At 43.6% G+C, this 21,819-nt stretch overlaps 1 protein-coding gene across 1 annotated transcript in view; it reads left to right on the top strand.

Moving 5' to 3' along the window:
• Positions 1 to 17,092, top strand: part of ntn4 (netrin 4) — a 29,817-nt gene extending 12,725 nt beyond the window's left edge. The window contains exons 4-10 of the mRNA XM_058624823.1: positions 4,714 to 4,840; positions 6,294 to 6,479; positions 13,303 to 13,516; positions 13,789 to 13,883; positions 15,470 to 15,538; positions 15,656 to 15,829; positions 16,910 to 17,092. Coding sequence (XP_058480806.1) covers positions 4,714 to 4,840; positions 6,294 to 6,479; positions 13,303 to 13,516; positions 13,789 to 13,883; positions 15,470 to 15,538; positions 15,656 to 15,829; positions 16,910 to 17,049 — 1,005 coding nt within the window. The 3' untranslated portion in view covers positions 17,050 to 17,092. The remainder of the gene's footprint in view (positions 1 to 4,713; positions 4,841 to 6,293; positions 6,480 to 13,302; positions 13,517 to 13,788; positions 13,884 to 15,469; positions 15,539 to 15,655; positions 15,830 to 16,909) is intronic.
• Positions 17,093 to 21,819: the final 4,727 nt, after the last annotated feature.

Raw genomic sequence — 21,819 nt, 5'->3', positions numbered from 1 at the left:
CCCCCGATCCTTGATGTTTGAGGCTGATAGTGAGTGTTTAAAAAAGCCCCTTAAAAAAACACATAACAAAAGGCTGACCTAATAAAATCCACACCCATTGAAGTCTACAATAACAATTTGGCCAACTTCTCTTGGCATTAAATAGCCCTTTTCTTTTTTGGCTGGAAACTGAAGTTTGTAAATCACACCAGAGTCCATAGAGAAAATCAGGGTTTTTAGCTCACATCGACGCGGGGGCAGCTAGTCTGCCGCCGCCTCGTTTGGAAAGTTTCTACCACTTTGGTAAATCCAAACCAAAGCTTTCAAACGCCGAAGTCATAAGAGACGCATGTTCTAATTTACTGATGGAGGCAGTAGTCGATCAGGGACTCAGTGGCGCCGTGGGGTAAAATCACTACTTTTCTCAATGGGGTTTGGTGCGGGAGAGCGAGTGGTTTTACAAACTCCAGTTTCCAGGCAGAAATGATTTTCTAACTATGAGATAATGCAGCAAACATATTCTCAATATACTGCAGACGCAAGCAAGTGCAGATTAACCGGGTTTTCCCTTTGTTATCAGCTGAAATGATCCCTTTAATGCCTCACATTGACCTCTAATTATTGCACGAGACGATAAAAAGGGCAAGAAAAGCCGACACCGAGGAGCAGCTGCAGCTGCTTTAGTCTCAAAGTATTTTTTTAATTTCACTTGAATTTCTCGCATGTTTTCTTTTGCAGGCGCCCGTGTTTTGGTTTAAATGTCACCGCTCTTTTATTGGACTCTGGGTCTTTTTGGATGTTTTAAATCCTCACCAGTTAATTTCATGCCAAGAAATTCCGCGTGGCTCTGCTGGGAGTTTTCGTGGCGGATTTCCGTCTTTTGAGGGGGAGGCGGGGAATCATCAGACAGATTATTATTTAAAAGCTCCTTCCCCTCTGCACGCCAGGATAAATGTAATAATAATGACACTAAATCACTTTGATGCTCACTTCTGTTGAACATTAACCCAAGTGGTTTGTGTAAAAAGAATTCATGCCGTAAATTCTACTGTGACTGTACTTCACCAGTGTGTGTGTGTGTGTGTGTTCCAGGTATTACTCATGTTGTGGGGACATAAATCTGTTTAAATGGTAACATAAGGAGGTCTCATCTTCCCCATAAGTCACCTTAATGTTGATTATTACATTTAAAGGTGAAGATATGTCGTGTGTTTAGGTTAAGGTTAGACTTAGTAGTAGTTATGGTTAGGGGTAGAGTAAGTCTCTGAATGTGGTGGAAATCAATGCAGTGTGTGTGTTATTGTATGTGTCTCTTCCTCACAACTTTAAAGGGCTTTTTTGTGGGTTAAGACCTGGTTTTGGGGTTAGAGTTTGAGGTTAAGAGGCTAGGGAACGCGTTATGTCTGAGTGTCCTCAGTGAGACTGCCGTGCTAGAATGCATGTGTCCTCTTGTGTTTGTTTTCCTGGCATAAACACGGACCAAAACCTGGTCCTAGTGAGGCAGAACCTCCTTTCTTAGGACTAAGATTTCAATTGTGGTTAAGGTTAGTGGTAATGCTTTGTTTAGGCTGTCCAAATGAATGGAAGTCAGTCCCCTCAACATTTAAGGACTCTTTGGGGGGTAAAGACCTGGTTTTAGGGTTAGAATCAGGTTTAGGTTAAGGGATAAGGGAATAGGTAATGCATTATGTCCTAAAGTAAATGATCTTGTATTTGTTGCCTCTTTAGGACATTTCTTCTGGCATAAACGCTGACCTTGTCAGGATCAGTAGTCCTCATGGAGGCCAAAACCTGGTCCTAATGAGGCAGAACCTCATTTCTGAGAAAGTGGTTGAGTTTAGGACTCAGATTTGAATTGTGGTTATGGTTAAAGTTAGTGGTAACGCCCTGTTTTAGGCTTCTTTCTGAAGACATTCTGTCTTTTTGAGCTTTTTAAGCTTAAGACCTGGTTTAAGGGTTAGGCATTTAGCTATGATGGTTAAGGTTAGGGTAAGGGGTATGAAAAAGATATGAAAAACAAGTATGTGTGTGTGTGTGCCATGCGTTGGGTAAACACACACGTTATGCAAGTGCCTTTTCCCGCCCGTTTGCCGCTTGTTTTGTGTCTCCGTTTCGACCCAGAGCTTCTGTTTTTGGGCAAAACCCAAACAAGCAGAGCAGCACAAGACGGGAGATGAGGGCAGAGATAAGAGATCATGCTCGGGGAAGGGAAGGTTGTGTGTGTGTGTGTGTGTGTGTGTGTGTGTGTGTGTCTGTCTGGGTGTGTGTGTGTGATTAGAGTCGGGTTATTTTTTAAGTTTTATACCGTTTTTTAAACATATGTGACTTTATACACGTCAACATACACTTCCGGATTATTTTATCTTGTTCATACATAGAAAGTATGTCTTATGTTTAGTTTGGGTGTGTGTGTGTGCTTGAGAATGCAGTGTTTTGTCTACTCTAAACATGCGCGTGTGTGTGTGTGTGTGTGTTTGTGTGTGTAATCAGTGGTGAAAGTCATTACTGTCCAGACACCGAGCCGCGCTGAAGGTCTGGGGTTTTGTTTATTGTAGTTGTTGTTGTTTTGTGGTCGGTGGTGATTACACTGTCTGTTAGTTAGCCACAAAGCTAACACACACACACACACACACACACACACACAATAACATCCAGGACCAGCTACTGAAGCATTAGCAGCAGCAATTATCCCAACATGTGTTTCCTCACTCTATTTTTGTCCTCCTTCTTAAAGGCCCAGTATGTAACATTCATGAGGGGTTAGTGGGAAGTATGATGGAAGTCGTATTAGCCACCAGGGGGCGACTCCACTGCTTGTAAATTTAACTCACATTGATTGACAGCTGGTGTCGTCCAATAGGAGAATTTCATATTATGAAACTGCAATTTGTTGCAATTATGCAGCCTCACCAGTAGATGTCACTAATTCTTACACACTGAACCTTTACTGCCCCCAGACTAAAGTGCAGTAGGCTGCTTTGTGGGTAGGTGCCGCTACTAAAGGCTCGTCGTCATGGCAACAATCACAGATAGGATTTTACAAGTCTGGAAAGTTATCATTTTATCTTCCACCGAGGTAAAAAAAAAAAAAATTCACCTGACTGTCAGTGTAAACACAGCCGGTGAGTCAGTCACACTGTTTGTCTCTCCGAGGTCACGAGGTCAAGTTTTAAAGGCGTCATCAGCATGAGCTGCATTGTGGGAAAATGAGATTGACTTTTACAAGGGTTTTTAAAAAAGGTGAGAATGTTGTAGGGCCGGGCAATAAAATAATAACAGATATTGCAATGTCATTGTCTTCAGTAGTGACAGAAGGAAAGTTATGTAATATTTGTGTATTCTGAGGTAACACTGAGGGACAGCTTTTTTCTGTTCGAGTTTTTGTACGGAATGTTTGTTGTTAAAGTCACTTAAACTTTATTCTTCCGTCCAAAAGTTAATTTTTTTAGTTTTCTAATGACATATTTAGGGTATTTAATATTTAGTTTATACATTATTTTTATCGAAAAATAGAGCATATGATTGCCAGCAGTGCAGAGATCAAATATAGATAGGAAAGACGGACCATTAGTGTTGTTCAATAACCGGTTATTGAAGTTAATACATGTTTTGTGTCTTATTTGTTGTCATTAAACAGTTATATTGTATCATATGGAGGATCATATCTGTTTTATTGCACCATTTGATGGTATTTTTGTATAGAAACTGAAGTTTGAAAACTGTTCACTCTCCCACACCAAACTCCATAGAAAAAATCAGCAGTTTTATCTCACAGGGACACAGGAGCCGCTGGTCTGCTGCCGTCTCGTGTCGTAGGTCTGTGTCACTGGGGTTGGAAATCCCGTTTTCAGATAAACTTCGGCCCACAAAATGACATCATTGAACCCTCCGATAGAGGCAGCAGTGGATCGATTCCTCCCAAGTGCTGGAGTGTAAAATTGCAGATTTTATCAATGGGATTTGGTGTGGGGAGCACGCGGCTAGAAAATGTTGTCTAATTACACGTCAGACACTTTTTTATGGAATAAAACTTTGAATTTACATTTAAGGTAAGAATTTGAACACGCTGCCCCCTATAGTCAAACAGGTGTAACGCAGGACACATCAAAGTGGTGGTAAATGAACGAAAGCGCTGAGTGTGTGTGTGTTCTTGTGCATTTTAGCTCAGTTTCTGTGTGTGTGTGTGTGTGTGGACCTCTGTAATCATTGTATAATCGTTTGTCCTACATTACAGTCGCACAGTGCAACGCAAACAAATAAGGAAAAAGAAAAGCTTCCTCGGAAGTCTCCCCCGCCCCCGTCCTTCAATCATTATCCAGCATGCATGGCATTCCAGCGCGCAGGAATGACAAGGAGATTGTTATTGTGCTCCCAGTGCCGCATACTTGCACCCTGCTCACACACAAACACACACACAGTGTCGTTAACACACAATCACACGGGCTTTTCAGAGCTGAGGCCCGTTCCTGTTTCCAGCGATGAAGCGGAAAACAATTAAAACTCTCACTAATTTACCCATTTAAAGCGAGGGATGGCGAGAAAGAAAGAGGTGGGAAAAAGGAGGAATTTATCGGAAGAGGACAGAGAGGAGTCTTCACCTCCGAGCAAATTTGTCCTCACAGGGGAATTTGTCCTCTCCATCACACTGACCTCTTTGTTTCTTCCATCCTTTTCACACTTCCTGTCACTAATGAGCACTCTCTCCCTCCCTCCCTCCCTCCCTCGTTTTTCCAGGTCCATGGAAAGTGTGTGTGCAGACACAACACCGCAGGTGATCACTGCGAGCGCTGCGCTCCCCTCTACAACGACAGACCCTGGCAGCCCGCTGACGGACTGACGGGGGCGCCGCACGAATGTCGCAGTGAGTGGAACAAACGCTCGCGCAGCCATTGTTTTTTCCCACTGGAACCAACAGAAAAAAACACTGTGTACTCTCTGTGTTTAGATGGTTATTTGCCCCGTTCATTGAGGTCTTGTGAGCTCAATTTGGCCCACGTTCCAGGTGATGCTGAACATAAGAGGTTGATAAATATGAATATTGGTGTACAGAAAGTATAGAGAGCACCTGAAAGTATGACATTCAGATCCACTGGATCCAGAAAAACATTCTGGATCTGTACAGAACTTCCCAAGTTAAATTTAAGTTGTCCTCAGTCAAATCCATAATCTGGATCAAATCCAAATGAAACATAGTCTGAGGGTAGAGTGCCTGATCCTGCATACACATACCAAATTACACTTAAATCCGATGAGTTTTGAGATATTTCTTTTAAGGTTGTGCCCATTATAAGAAAATAGGGATTCTTGAAAATTTGGGAATGGGAACATACTTGGGTGATCACAAAGAATTCAGATTGATCCGTCAAAAACTGAAGACAGGAGTTTGCTGCTAATCGAAGGACAAACTGACGCAAGCCATTGAAAACAAAACCTCCTCGGTTTCCCTATTCAAGGAGAACAGGGACATAGCATCAGTTGAAAGAGACAAAAGAGGACGATCAGAGTTTACCGTGAAATCTGATGATACAGCACATGGACAAACGGTCCAAACTTTAAGTCACATAGTCAAGTTTTGCCCAAGAAAACATCCTTAAAATACGTCCCTCGCGGAGAACAATAGCTATAATGGAAGCTCATGTAATAAAAGAGTCAACAGACAACATTTGTGTCCCTAGTGCTTCCTGTTTGGCATTAATCGGTCATTAAACGGTTAAGGGGAAAGGGAACTTGGCCTGTAACTGGGTTGGGTTGAAATCCCACCAGGTCAGGGGCTGAGGTACCTCTGAGCAACCCAGTACCCATTGCTCGGGTTAATTGGACACTCTGAATTGACTCCAGCAACAAGGGTACTCCTACCCTCTCCTAGTGCTCGTCCCAAGCCAAGATAAATGGGTAAGGTTGCGTAAAAAAAAAAATCACTGAACTGTGGTGACCTCTAGAGGTGAAGAACCCGACTCCAGGCAAAAGAAACTGGGGATTCACATGTTCATTACTGTCTTAGATCTGTCTTACCTACACTGTTGCAACATCCTTGGTTGGTTCTGGCAGATTCCAGAAGGTCTCATAAAGTCTTGACAGTATCCATAAAAACCTTTTCAGAGGAGTCCTGAGGAGAAATGATGAGGTCATGTGATGGGAAGTGACAGTAAATTCAGTCGATATAATGCAAACCTTTCACATTTTGTAGACGGCAACTGTGACTCACGAGGGTGTGTTTGTTGGGAATATTCCATAATCTGATTAAAAAGGCCTAATTTTCACCAGCTGCTTCCTACCGTCAGCTAAACAGTCGTTGTCCTCCCTCTCACATCCAGAGTGCAAGTGCAACGGACACGCTCAGAGCTGCCACTTTGATTGGACGGCATGGCGCGAGTCCGGCCAGCGGAGCGGAGGCGTGTGCGACTGTCTGCACAACACCGCGGGACGTCAGTGTGAGGCATGCAAGGCTGGGTTCTACAGAGATCTGCACCGACCGCAAACCGCCCCCGACTCCTGCAAACGTAAGATTCATGTACCCAAGTTCAGTAGTGCTACATATGATCTGGGTGCCCCCTAGTGGAATAAAAATGCACACCACACTTGTGGTGCACGGTAAAACCTGGCTCGGGCCAACGTTTTTGATTGAATCCCGATCCGAGTCTGATCCGAATGTCTGCCCTCTAGTGGAATACTCCAGTAACAAGGTAAAATGTGGCTCCGGGCCAACTTTTTGGATTGAAACCTGATCCTAACCTGATCTGAACATGTGCCCTCTAGTGGAATACTCCAGTATCATGCCTACCACACTTGTGGTGCACAGTAAAACCTGGCACAGGCCAACTTCTGTTGATTGTAACCCGAGCCTAGCCTGATCCAAATATGTGCCCTCTCGTGGAGTACTTCAGTAACACGGTAAAATGTGGCTCGGGCCAACTTTTTGGATTGAAACCCAATCCTAACCTGATCCAAATATGTGCCCTCTAGTGGACTACTTCAGTAACATGCATACCACACTTTGGGTGCACGGTAAAACCTGGCACAGGCCACCTTCTCCTGGTTGAAACCCGATACGGGCCTGATCCAAACCCAACAGGTTTCATGTTTTTTTCGGGCTGCTATGCTACGTTTGTTTTCACCTGTTTGCACACACAACTGTCACCATGGTTACCACTTCATGTTTATAAACATTTGCACCAAAGATATTTGATTAAAAAGGAAAAAAAAAAATCATACGGCTACAACCTGATCCTGACGAAAACAAACAAAATATTTGTCCGGACACGGCTCCACTTCCTGAGGCCCATGTCGGGTTTTCCCCCCGAGTTTCTCTGACTGACACGCGACAGAAGAAGTGAAACATCCATCACGTCATAAATCATGTACAACTCCACCTGGAGACGTGCCAATGAGAGGAGAAAGAAGACGGAACTCGGGATTGTGAGGATCTGTCAGTAATGGATCACGGGTGCAAGAGCAGACGTACATTTGTCAGTCGCTGTTGTAGTTTAGTTACTTTCTTTGTGTTTTTGTTTCCGTTCGAGCTGACATTTAAGGCCTTAAATCACAGTAGTAAATTTAAGATAGTGGGGATGTGTTAATCTTGAATGAATTGCTGATTAACAACAACCCTCTTACCTACAACATCAAATAATCACAAAAACAGGGCTATTGTCACTCCCACCAGGTACACCTTCCTTGAAGCAAATATCTAAATCAGCCAATCAGCAGCAACTCCATGCCTTTAGGCATGAAGACGTACGTGGTCAAGACAAGATAGAGTTCAGAGTTCCAAACATGGAAGACGGCCAGGCTGGTTCAAAATGATCCCAAAAGACGAGATCATTGGACGCATTGAACACGTCAAACCTTCTACAGCAGCAGAGGACCACACCGGGTGCCCTGTGTACCTAATAAAGTGGCCTGCGAGTGTACAACCCTGTAGTTTAAGGCTGTTAAAGGATTTGCACCGGTGAACATTAGCGTTCCACGGAATAAACTGTCACCCAGAAACCATGACGTGTAGAACACACTGTTAAACGCCGAGTGTCGTAAATCTTGCAAGTTTTGCTCTGTTATTAATCTCACCCACACACACACACACACACTGCACTGGCACGGCGCTCCCGATTATTGCGAATTGGAATGCTGAGGACGGAGACCGCAAGCCGGGACGTGTTAGATAACGCCGAGTCCTGATGGGCACCTGGCTCGTGTGTGTGTGTTCTGTTGTGTTCTGTGTGTGTGTGTGTGTGTGTGTGAAGATGCTGCTCCATCCAAGGTTTTACAGCGTAGTTAATCATCTGATGGTGGCATTCCTTCGTCTTGACTCAAACCCCTGAGACACACACACACACACCCGCTTGTCCATCTCTGGCTTGTTTTTGCCATTTATCATATGTGACTCAGAGCTCGAGCAGCTTCAGGGTAATCAGTGGTGGCAGTTGTAACGGTGTGTTAGTGTGTGTGTGCAGTGATGAGGCGAGTCTTAAGTAAACACGAGATAGTCATCCATAAACACGACAGTGGCTACATTCTCCCTCTGATTATCTGTCAGATTTGACCCCGGCAGGTATTCTGGACATACGCATGATTACTGAAGTATGCACACGCGTGTGTGTGTGTATATGTGTGTGTGTGATTGTGTACACACAGTAACATCTCATTGAATTCACAAAACTGTCAGATTGCACCAGACCGTCCAAAAACAGCCTGCGGGGGGAAGAAGAAGAACACGCTTGGCTATCGGCCCAATGTTATCACTGACGAGGTGTTGTCACGTCTTTGTTTTCTCTCTCTCTTTCCCTACCTCGCTCCCCCAATCTCTTCACATTTACAACAGAAACATGATCAGGCGGTGATGAATAAAGATGTCGAGGGAGATACGGCGAAGTGCGCTCACGGCAACAGTCACCGTCTGTTTGCGCGCGTCGTCCAAGAAAACCGCGCCGAGGGCGATTTGTAACTTGCCGAGTTGAGCGCAAGTTCATTCCAATTTTGTCCCGGAAGACACCGACTGTCATGAGCCGGCGCGCTGGGGAGACCTCGTGCCGGCGTTTGATGGCCAAAACTATTTAAGGGCATCGTCAAAAGTCTTTATAACACATTTTAATCGCATTATGTGTCAAAAAACTTGCTTTTATATGTAAACTCAGGGTCACTTTTTCAATTACAAAGCACGTTTATCTGTGTTTTTATCAGTTCACGGGGATGAGCTGTAGGTGGCGACAGAGACCAGGTCACCACAGAGCGATATCGGAGCAGCAACTTGACTATGTAGAATAAAAAGTATTAATAGCTGTTGTGTCCACTCCAGTCATGTGATTTCCAAACGTCCACTTCTACTTTCTCAATGTGTTTCGTTGACTTTAATTCGGATTTACCTTTTATCAATGTGCTAATTGTTCCTCTTTCCTTTAGCATAAAAACTCAAATTCAATCATAAAAATAAGCTAATGGACATTGACACTGCGTCTGGCGCCATCCTCAGGTCAACCTTTCAGAGCGCCGCCGCCTCCTCGTGACAACATGAATCATTATCTTCTCGCCGCCGCTGACTTAAAGTCTAACTCGGGACGATTCTGCTCGTAAAACCTGTCGCGTTCACGTCCATAGTGAACTATACCTTTAACGTACATCGCGTCCGTCCGTCTGTGCCAGTTTATAACTTAGTCCCGGCAGGTTTTAGCAGGGTTTAGATTTCATGCAGAGGCTTAGGTGTCCTTCACGTGTTTTTAACGTCTGAAGAAAAAAGAAAAAGAAGTGAGAGCATTCTCGGAGAAGCCACGAGACCAAGGTACAGGTTGTGAAATCCCTCTGCAGCCGCCCGCGTGCTGAAAATGGAGGAATTTCCCTCTCCGTCGTGAGGAACATTTTTTTCATTCCTGGCTCCGAGGGGCCCGAGAAAGAAAAGCCGTACACACCCAGACACTTCAGCAGAGGGGAAAGTTACAGTATGTCTTTGGTGGCGTGTGTGTGTGTGTGTGTGTGTGTGGGGGGGGGGGGGTCAGGTTAGTTATCTGCTCTGCGTTTTTTCGGTCTCTTTTTTGTGGTTGTCGAGGCAGGTGTCCTGTCATGTCTCTGCAAACGCTCAAAGTCTTCAGTGTCAGTGATCCTGCAGCTGACAGCTTCACACACACACACCCACACACACACACACACGTTTGTGGCAATTCCTCAAAGGTGAGGTGCCTCATTAGGACCAGGTTTTGGTCAGTGTTTATGCCAGGAAAGGTCACATTCTTGTACAGCATCCTTAGAGAGGACACTCATAGACATAATAATGTATAGCTTAACCTTTAACCTTTGACCTGAACCTAACACAAACCCAACGTTTAGGAATTAACCCTCAAAAAAAGTATTGAGTCTGATAAAAACCCTTTAAAGAACCAGCAAAAATGTCCTCACTTTCATCAAATATTTTAATTTCTTATGATTTAGAGATCTGTTGGTCCTCACAATGATATACACAAAAGTACACACATACACACAAGTTTGTGCAATTCCTCGAAGGTGAGGTTCTGCCTCATTAGGACCAGGTTTTGGTCTCCATGAGGACCACTGGTCCTGAAAAGGTCAGTGTTTATGCCAGGAAAGGTCCCATTCTTGTACAGCATCCTTAGAGAGAACACTCATAGACATAATAATGTATAGCTTAACCTTTAACCTTTGACCTGAACCTAACACAAACCCAACGTTTAGGAATTAACCCTCAAAAAGGTTTTGCCTCATTAGAATCCGGTTTTGGTCTCCATGAGGACTACTGGTCCTGACAAGGTCAGTGTTTATGTCAGGAAAAAGTTCCTATGGTTAAAACCAAGTCTTAACCTTGGACAAGTCAAAATGTCCTCACTTCCCTCTAGTTTTACGGTCCTCACAAACACATACATACAAGTACACACACACACACACACACACATACACATACAGGTTTGCCTAGCTACTCTTCTTAGGACACTGGCCCTATCCTGACCCAAACCATAACCAGGTAACGACTAACCTTAACCTATAACCACAATTCAAATCTTAGCCCTCAACTTAACCAGTTCCTTTAGAAATGAGGTTCTGCCTCATTAGGACCAGGTTTTTGGTCTCCATGAGGTCTTCTGGTCAGTGGTTATGACAGAAAAAAAGGTCCTAAAGAGGCAACAAATATAAGCAAACACACACACACACACACACACACACCGCTGCACGTGTTTTAGCTTTACATTAAACTAAGGTGTTTCTGTGTAAACTCTGTTAATTATTAACACACAGAGGCTGCTCACTACACTATAGTATAGGATGTGACCCACACACACACACACACCTTCACATTAAGTGTTTAAACAAGACTCTTATCTTAATGGTACGTGCTAAATTTGTGCATTTGTGGTTAAATAATTTTAATTTGACAAAAAAACTGTTTTAAGCTAAAATAAATATATTTATTCACCTGATTGTTTTTAATTTTCCACGGAATGAGCCTTTAACCTTCATATCGGGAGCTTTACGGTAGCTCACAGAGGACAAACTTTGTGAGGGAGCTGTAACTAAGCCAATAAACGTTAATGCAACATTTTAACACACTGTGCCTTTAAAAATGTGACACCTTCTTGCTTTTATTGTGGCGGGGCGGTCCAGCTCTTATGATTTGGTAGTTTGTCTTATCTTTATTGTCGCGGGAGAGTCCATGTGATGAATTGTCTTTGTTTGGAGCTCGGGGCTCGGCCCATGGTTCTCCACTAGGGGGCGACTGCAGTTTCGTAGCAACGCTGTTGTTTATTTTATTTACGCAAATGTTCTGTGAACATTGATAAATGCTGCCACCAGTCTGCTAAATCTTATTCGTTGATACAAAAGTCACCTATTTGTGCACCTTTTATGCAATTTTTTTTTTTATTTAAAGTTTACGAGAGCAGTTCAGGCACCAAATATTTTAAATTTTGTGTTATATTTTATCAGATGGAGGGAAAAAAAGGGCTACCTATCGGCCGTTAAAATCTATATTATGTTCCACTAGAGGAAAAAATAGATGGTAAAGTGTGATTGACAGCCGCTGTTGTCCAATGGGAGCCTGGTTTTAGGAAAAGCCTCTTTTTTCGGCGATTTTTTTCGGCTTCAAAAACAGGAGTTTGGATTCTGCATGGGGAGCTTTGATCGCCGCCTTGATTCATCTAATTTTTTCCTATAATCTGAATATGAATGCTGCAATAAATAATAATAATAGATACACTGCATTCATTACAAAAACAGAAAAATGAGAATACAGAGAGAGAGAGAGAGAAAGGCCTGTGGGCGTCGAGTGAGTCGTTACAGTCGTTTACTGCCAGTCAGACTTCAAGCTTCATTAAACCGCAGAGAAATGACTTAAAAAAAAAAACTCCCACAAAACTCTGCCCCCGAGATAGGGACAGATTTATGGGGAAGATGAAGACGCCTCCCTCCTCCTCCCCCTCCTGCTCCTGCAGCGCTGGAAAGAGAGCTGACACTTTTCTCTGTGTCTGTGTGAGTGTAGATTATTGTTTTTGGAGCTTGTTTAAAGAACATGCTATCAGCTCACTATTGGACGGACACGAGGGAAAGAGAAAGCTGTGATAAGAGAGAGAGAGAGAGAGAGGTCCTTGTTTTACGAGCTCTCGCAACAAACAATACCCAACACTAATTTATCAACAGGTCAATAAATGGACTATATTATTACAGGTCAGTAAATGATCAGTTATGAAATCCCTTTGGAGTCACCGCTCCACAGATTACATTATTCTTTTCAAATACATATATATCTATATATAGATATATATATATAGATATATATATACATATATACATATATACATACACATATATATTTTTCACAGCGATTTTCTGGCTGTTGTTTTTGTGTCGTAATTAGGCCTCTGTCCACTAGTTGGCAGCAGACTTTCGGGCATTTGACTCCACCCCCCCTCATTCTACTTCTCTCACTAGATAAGACGTATAACTCATAAAGAATTTTTGCTTTAAAAGTTTATAGAAGGGTTTTTCTTTAACTGTAAAAGAAGAAAAATCTCAATATATCGCTTTTATTGCAATATAGGATATTCTCATCGCTGTATCAGAACTTTTTTTTCCCCCTAATACACAGTACTAATTGTCATCACTTATACTGTTAAAATGTTGATTGGCATTTCTTAAATCACAAAATGGACCATAGAGGAAGTAAGAAGCAAGAATATTTTCACAATTGTGCTGGTTATCAAAACAGTGTAGATTTAATTCATTAAAACAACAAAAGAGCAACTTTATTTCCTCTGTAAATGAGTGAAAATAGTGTTTTTAATAGTGGTACTTTATCTACTTTTGTTTTGTTTTTTTTGTCTTTCCCAGCATGCAACTGTCACCCTACCGGCTCCATGGCGTTCCACTTGGCGGACGGTTCGCCCTGCGACCCGACCAACGGAAACTGCATCTGCAAACCCGGCGTGGGCGGAGCCAACTGCGACAGGTGCATGGTGGGATACTGGGGTTTCCACGAGTACGGCTGTCGACCGTGTGACTGCGCGGGAGACTGCGACCGCTTCACTGGAGACTGTTTGTTTGGGTGAGTAAATCTACTATCATTTCTGTGTTAGGTAAAAGCTAAGTTTTCATACTCTAAACATCCACAGCAGATTGAAAATCTAGCTCGACGTTTTTTAGCCAAACTCGGTAAAATAATACCTGACAGTAGAGTAAAGACCATCAGAGATCATCCTCTGGAGACATAGACTGTTCATACTGAACGTCCTGGGCCGTCCAGCCTGTAGATGTTGAGAAGCTCTGTAGTAGTGACTCACGGTGTTAACGCGACCTGGCTTTAATGTGTCTGTGCAGCTCTGATCTGGACGTTTACAACATGGAGGGAAACTCCAGTGAGACGGGGAGGATCTTCAGAGTGGAAGAACTCTTCTCTGCCCACCAGTACTCAGGTGAGACAGACGTATTCTTTGGGTGTTCTTGTATTTTTTGCCTCTTTGAGACCTTTTCTGTCATAAACACTGACCTTGTCAAGTCCTCGTGGAGGCCAAAACCTGGTCCTAATGAGGCAGAACCTCATTTCTGAGGTACTGGTTAAGTTTCTCAGAACCAAGACTAAGATTTGAATTGTGGTTCTGGTTAAGGTTAGCGGTATCGCTTCCTTTGGGGTTCTTTGTGAGGACCAAACAAACTACAAACACATCTTTCTGAGGACATTTTGTCTGTTCCTCACACGTTTACAGGGCTTTTCTGGGGGTTAAGACCTGACTTTAGGATTAGGGTTAGAATCAGGATCTAAAGTGTCCTCAGTAAGTAAGTGTTCTTGTACCTGTTACCTGTTTAGGACTTTTTCTGGCATAAACACTGACCTTGAGGTGCCGGTTGAGTTTAGGGTTAAGGTTTGAATTGTCGCTTGGTTGAGGTTAGTGTAAGGCATTAACTGGTTATGGTTAAGGTTAAGGTTAGGGATGAGGCTTTAGGTTTAGACTCTGTTCTGTGCAGAGTCCTGAGAAGAATAGCTGCACAAACCTGCTGTCATTTTTCCCGAAAAAGTCAAGTTCAAACAAATTCATAATGACCCATAATTTGTTCAAATAACAGCGGCACCACCACGGCCACTCCCCCAATTACACCACAGACATCACAGTCTTCATTACGTTGTTAAGAAATTATTCTTGTAGAGTCACCGGAGAAGGTAATCTTTGGAAACTTGCTCCTGCTCCTAGTGTTTTGTTTATTCACTTGGCACTTTGGCACATTTCCTTGTTGTTGTGTTGTCTGTGTGTAATTCTGTTTGTGTTGTGCTGTTGTGTTACGTTAACTTATTATCGACCATGCTGCTAGCATTAGATTATTAATAACACGTAGCACTGAGAAGAGTTGGGAAGTCACTGACAACAGGAGGAAGCTCTGACAGCTTTGAACTAAAATGTAATAATGTTACATCAGTTCTATGTTAAAACATAGAGAAATACCAATTTTGACGACACGTTAGAATCCGGAGTTTTCGGGGTTTGGATTAAAATTAGAGTTTGGGTCAAAGGTGTACGTCGTGTCTACGCGTGTCCTCACTACGACGGCTGTGCAAGGTCATGTGTGTGTGGTCTCAGATAATGTACGCGGCGTCCTAAGAATGCAAGAACGTGCCGTGTGTGTGTCCAGTGAGGAATGTGCCTATGAAAGGTGCAGTTACATGGTGGTGGGGGGTCTGAGAGAAGGGACACCATGTACACAAACACACACACACACACACCTTTGTTCCATGTCCTTCTAAGGCCTTTTCGAGACTTTCATTACTTAACCATTAATGCTTGGTCACTGGACTGTGGAGGAAGATGAATAACACGCATGAACACACTTGTGTTTCACTATAGATGTGAGGACACACTAAAATCATGTCCTGACCCAGGGGTCAGCGAGTAAATGTGGTCACATTTGGGCCAAAACATCATATCTTCACCAGGCAAAGTGCCTTAAAGGCTTCAGCGAACAATAACGATTCTATTCTGATTGTGATGTCTGTGTTTGTCCCCCGCAGAGAAGTGCGAGTGCAAAGAACAAGCGCTGACCAACAGTAAACTCTTCTGCACCATGAATTATGCATACGGTAAGAAATTCCTTTACGTTTGAGTTAAAATGTGTCCATGTAGAAGCTACAATGAATATGAATGAGCCCCGACATGTTCCCCGCTTAAGACCGACTCACTCTCTTCCCGACTCGTAGTGCTGAAGGTGAAAGTGCTGTCGGCCCACGATAAGGGCTCCCACGCTGAGGTGGAGGTCAAAGTTCAGAAGGTGCTCAGCCAGAACACCAAGGTGAAGATACAGCGAGGTCGCGTCACCCTCTACCCCGAGTCCTGGACCGCCCGGGGCTGCACGTGCCCCATCCTCAACCCAGGTCAGACTTTCAGTCGCATACTCAATTCTCTTAGAGAAAAAGCTGATATTTCATCTGTTGAGTTTATCATTTTTTAGATTTTTTTGTCTCATAGAACGTTCCAGTCACACTGAGGTCGTAAAATCCTAGTTACATGTGAAGTTTAAATTAGAGTGCCCCCTAATGTTGTAATTCCAAGTTGCCGTCACATTCAAACTCCTTAAAACTTCACGTTTACAATTCAAGATGACCGCTACTAGCATAAAATTGTTAAACACTTCTATCTTTTTTTGTGTCCTATTAAATACTTCATACGATCGTACTTTCTACATGACGTGTTGCTAAACTGTGTTTTTAAGTATGAAAGACTGGCTAATGTAACAGAAGTAGCTCAGATTAGCTTGCTAGTTAGCAAACCTAGCTAATGCTAGCGTTGACCACAACACAAAAACACAGCAAATATGTCTAGCTTCTGTAAGAAAACAACTGGTCTTTTATTACTTTACTTTCTTAAAATGACTATTAATGTGCGACCCTTTATTTATCTCAATGAGGAGCAAAGGTTTCGGCGCTTAAGCCTGACTCATGGTAGCCTGACCCAGGCTCATATTGTGGTTTCATAAATTACGCTCACCTCAGGGCCACACTTTGCTAGGTCTTTCAAAGCGGGAGGTTGATGTGAAGGAATGCACCAAAATATTTCTGGTTTTTGGGTCTTTTATGAGGGATTTTAGGGTCAAAATTGGGCAGCAATTAACGACGACTGTGATCAATTAATCTTTTGATTATTTTCTCGTAGAATCGAGTAGTTGTTTGGTCAGTCAAATGTCAGAAAATGTGGCTTGTACCTGGAAATGGAGGCTCTCAAATGTCTTGTCATTTTAATGATTTCTTTGTTATATGAAGCAAATAAAGCAGAACATGTTCACGTTTAAGAAGCTGAAAAATCAGAGAAACTTGTTTCATTTATTGAAAAACCCCTCAAACTGATTGATTTAGTCATCGGTTAATAACAAAACTAGAGTACGGACTATCAACGCACACAAGACCAGTATTGGTTTAAATGAATTGAGGTTTTAAGGTGTTTTCTTCACTCTTCAGGTGGGGAGTACCTGGTGGCTGGACACACTGACCGCAAGAAGGGCCGCCTCTTGGTCAACATGAAGAGCTTCGTCAAGCCCTGGAGAGCCAGCTTGGGACGCAAGGTCCTCACGCTACTCAACAAAGACTGCAACTGGTAGAGTGAGCGCGTCGTCGAGGGGACGGGCGGACGGACAAGTTTTTTTTTTTAAAGCAAACCAAGCCGCGGATTTGTGTTTTCTCGTACCTCCAGATGTGGAATATGAATTCGCTTTGGACTACTACATGCTTTTTCATCCGAATTCAAGCAAACTCTGCTACGAACGAATCCCTCCTTTGGAGCCCATTTATATATACGTTAAAAAAAAACAACACTTTAAATGACTTTCTTTACATTTCCTCTCTGCAGCACTTTAGCCTAAGATGGACTGAGGGAATCTGAATGCACTAAAGAGAGGAAGATTAAAAACACACACAATCACACATCTGTAACCGCTGCTGACATGGACTGTGGACGGAGGAGGAGGCCGGCTCGTCCGTCCCTGCCTCACATGGACAAACGCAGAGACAGCAGTGTGTGTGTGTGTGTGTGTGTATATATGTGTGTGTGAGAGCAGCCAGAGTAACGCTGAACAAGCCATACAAGCCACGACAGGTGGTTCGATCTTAGCCAGTGCAGGTGTGCCGGTGTTGAAATCAGAGTGAATGGGATTTACCCCAAACGTGAATGTATTTGCCTGTGTGTGTGTGTGTGTGTGTGCGTGTGTGTGAGCACAGTCCAGATTCAGTCCAGCTCTCCAACTTTTCTTCCGTCGTTCCAGTTTTTATGATTCATTACGTACCGCGCATCGATTCATATCACGTTTCCCTCCAGAAAAGTTATTTTCCTTTGTGCTCTTGTACAGTATTATTTGTACATATCTATATAAATATTATTGTTCATTCATCTGTCTTTTCCCCCCTTTTTTTTGTTTGTTTTTGTTCTTCTAATAAAAGGACAGTTGTGGTTTATTACAGCTCGAGTCGGATTTCATCCACGTTCTTTACATTGTTTTGCTGAGCAAGTGTAGACAGACACTGTGCTGTGTGAGATCATTCAGGTGCGTTGTTGCGTAGGATCTCTCTCGCTCTCTCTCTCTTTTTGATGACCTAAAGGTTTGGCCAGGCAACTCAAATTGGTTCTAATCACTTTGAACATTTCAAAAGACGTAATTAGCAGCTCTGCCAAAATGGTGATGGTCCAAATCATAGTGTGGTTTGGGGATTTTTGGTGGATTTTTCCACATGTTGAAGCGGCGTACACAGTGAGCTGAAGTCAGAGTAATTCTCTCTGGAGGGTGTTGTCATTTTTCCAAAGTTAAAAGTGTAAGAAAAAGATCCAGCTAAGGCCGTAGTCCGACTACTGCTGTGTTCACACCGACGGTTTTCTTCTCTGCACATGTTTTCATAACAGAGATCGCAACAAAAAAGAAAAAGAAATGCTATGTTACTTCTGTTAAAGGCGACATAGAATGCTTGTATCACACATATGTTAGTTATGGAGGTCTACTTACATATATTAACTTGTTTTCATGGTTAAAAACCTCCTAATCGCTGCAAACAAGCCGATATCTCCTCACTGACGCTCTCGTCAGCCGCGCTGTTTCAGACCAAAACCACACCCCCAGAACGTGGACTGTGTTGTGATTGGCCAGCCAACGAGAGCTTTCCCACTGTCCTGTGATTGGCCAGGTACCTGGAAGTGACGTAATTGGTAGGCCAGCTCTCAGATACACAGCTCCCCCTCTGGCACGGTGGATGCTCTGCATCTCAGCAGCTACAACGAGAGTAGTTCTTCTTCTTCTGCGGTTGAATGTACGCAACCGGATGTGCCCGGACTAGTGCCCGCACCAGGAGGCGCTAAGGTGGTGAGAGGAGCGGTGAGGATTTCTGATGACATCATCAGCATAGGGAAGTGCCGATCCGCTTCGCAGAGCCCAGGAAAACAATACAACACTATTTTCTCAGCAGTGGCTGAACTGTTTGTTCTGAAACTTTAGGGTTTCATAAACAAGGTAATGACGCAGATACACACACAAACGCAGCGTTAATTGGAGCTTCCGGTCTATGTCGCCTTTAAAAATACGCCACCTCTGTATGATTTCCGACAACGTGCCTTCTACTTCATCACATTACTTGCATCACGCTGGACGCGCATGGGACGGCGCATCATAAGTCGCATCCGAATTATCTGCACTTTCGTCCCGTATATTTGTTCCAGTGTGCAAAGACCTTTAGTGCGACTTAAAATCGCTCATTTAACATGCATGTAGACGCACCAACTGTCTATCTGAGATAATGTAAGTTAGCTAATGTTAGCATGTCCAGCTAGTCTTACAAAGAACCACAATAACACTAGCTTGCCTGCGCTAGCATTGTTTTCCAAGGTGTCCAGACATAAACTGGGTCAAATTAGACGGATTTAATCTAGTTTTGTTATGCAACAGCAGAACAATGCAGCAGTTGGCGAGGACCTTTTTCTCTCCCTCTCTGTGTTAAGCTAACTTCAGCCTTGTCGTGCATTCGTGTGGTGTTTGAATAGCTGGAAAGATTATTTCCAAGCTGGTAAAAATGAATATAAAGACAACCCACACTTCACTTCTCTCGCATGTGCCTAATGTTTCACAGATTAGCCTACAGACATTTTTAAAACTCTGTCTGTAACCCTTTCTCTAATCTCTTGGCTCTTTGCTAAGCTAATAATATCAGGGTGTCAGCGTGTCTTTTAAGAAACTTTCAAAACACATAATTGCCGTATATTACAAACATATTTTGTTGGTTTAGAACAGTTTTATATGCTCCAATGTGGTTTTTATTTCATACTAGAGTTTATTTTTCAACCAGCAAAGTACAGAATCTGCTCACGGCGCTAGCTTCAACGTCGACCTCCATGAACCCAAAGGTTTAAAAAAATGACTAGAATTCCTGTGTTAAATTTGCCGTTATTGACTATTAAAATTATCACACTGCAGGCACTTTTTTTTTGACATTTGTGCAGAGGAAAGTCTGACGGCATGTAGCACGATAATTTAGATAATCACACAGGGGTGGAGAGAAACCAGAATTATTGTTCATGATTGCTCAACTTTTCTTGCCCTGACATCATTTCCCAGATCTCCACACGTTCCCTGCAATATTATCATTATTACTGACTGAAACAATGTGGTTTATAAATAAAATATTTGACCTTGTGTTGTGGAGCAGAACCATCCACAGACTACTACAAACAAACTAACAAAAGTCACTGATTAAAACTGTCCAGGCCTTGAAATACTTTGCACAAAACTGGACCAAAATATCCTTATCACCTTTTTCTTTTTCTCCCTGTATCTTTCTCACAAACAGAGTTTCTTCAGATTGAGACACGTCCATCAGTCTCACTCCCAAAACACAGTCTCTGCCCTGCGTTCACACGGCGCCACAGAATGTAGATCATAACAGAGAGGCCGGGGCAAACACAAACACACACACACACACACACACACACACACACACAACACACAGTTTGGGTTTGGGCAGAGTGCGCGTTTTCCACCTCCTCCTCCTCCTCCTCGTCCTCCTCGTCCACTTGCCGTGACGCTGTTGGCTGCGAGGTGTGGACACATTCCTGGCACGTCGAGCAGCGTTCCACTGCGGGCCGGGTCAAAGGTCGCTCACCTGTCTGCTGCCCCGGCCCTCAGCGAGAAACTGGTGTTTTCTCACGGCCGAGCGCGGACGGCCTCTCATACCTACGCTTCCTAATTGGCGACGCGTTCACAGATTAGTGGCAGAGAGGTCGCGGCTCCTCCTCGTCCGCCTCTGCCCAAGCAGTTTCCAGACAGCGGGAGGGGGGACAGGGGTGAGCGAGTGCACGAGGGGAAGGAAGAGATGGGAATGGCTCAGCACCAGCAGTGGAAAGTAACCTAGTACTTTTATTTAAAGGGACTTTCCTTGAGTATCTCCATTTGCGAGTCACTGATTAAAAAGGTCCATTGGGCAGAATTTAGCGATGATCTTTCAAACGATGCTGAATATTTATAATTGTCTTTTCAAGTCTTTAAGACAGATGATTGCTTTGCAACCAGAAGACGAGGTCCACTTTTATAGATGGCGGGCGTTTTTCCCCTTCTACGACACAAACGTTTATCTTCACAGACTCGGATTGTTGGACTCTGTTGTGGAAACGTCTGCAGGGAAGAAACCGTCGTCTTGTGTGGCTTCACGGCACCGTACGGAGCCGCTGCCGCACACAACGATGGCCAATCGGCGTGTGCGTTTTGTGCGATAGACGCGATTCTGTCGCGTCGTCGCACGCCAATCAACGAGAAATTTTGTGGCACCGAAACATTCTGACGTTCCTCGTGAGTCAGAGCAGACTCTGGCTCCTGATTGGATTATACATTTGAACTCAAGTATTTCATTGACAGTGGCTTTAATGGAACACACTTGCAGAGATATATTTATACTCGTGTTAAAATACTCGCTCCAGCTCCGGCCTCCAGGTTTGGTTGGGGGTGAAGGTGACGAACACGGTGGGAACTTGTCCTTGGGAGTGTAGTCACAACAGAGAGACACAAACACAACAACACACACCACTGCAGCTGAACTGAGGTCTTCCTCCCTCTCCCTCTCTCTCTCTCTCACCAACTGTCTCTCTCTTGCTCTCTCGCCCATTGTCCTCACATCGACTGGCCATTCTCAGCCTGTGATGGAGATGTTTGTGGGTGGTGGTGGTGGTGGTGTTGGGGGGTTGATGGTGTGGGAAACTGGTTGATGAATGAGTGTTTTGGCCTGCGTGCTCACATGCATAGTTTGCTCCGGTATAGCTGATGTGTGTGTGGTATTGTAGTAAGGGTGAGTGTGTGTGTGTGTGTGTGTATGAGTGTCTGTGCGTGCCTGTATGAACACAATGC

Source organism: Solea solea, chromosome 3 (genome assembly GCF_958295425.1).
Source record: "Solea solea chromosome 3, fSolSol10.1, whole genome shotgun sequence".
Taxonomy (NCBI): domain Eukaryota; kingdom Metazoa; phylum Chordata; class Actinopteri; order Pleuronectiformes; family Soleidae; genus Solea; species Solea solea.
Note: the sequence above shows the minus strand (reverse complement) of the source record. Positions and strands in the feature narration are given on the sequence as shown.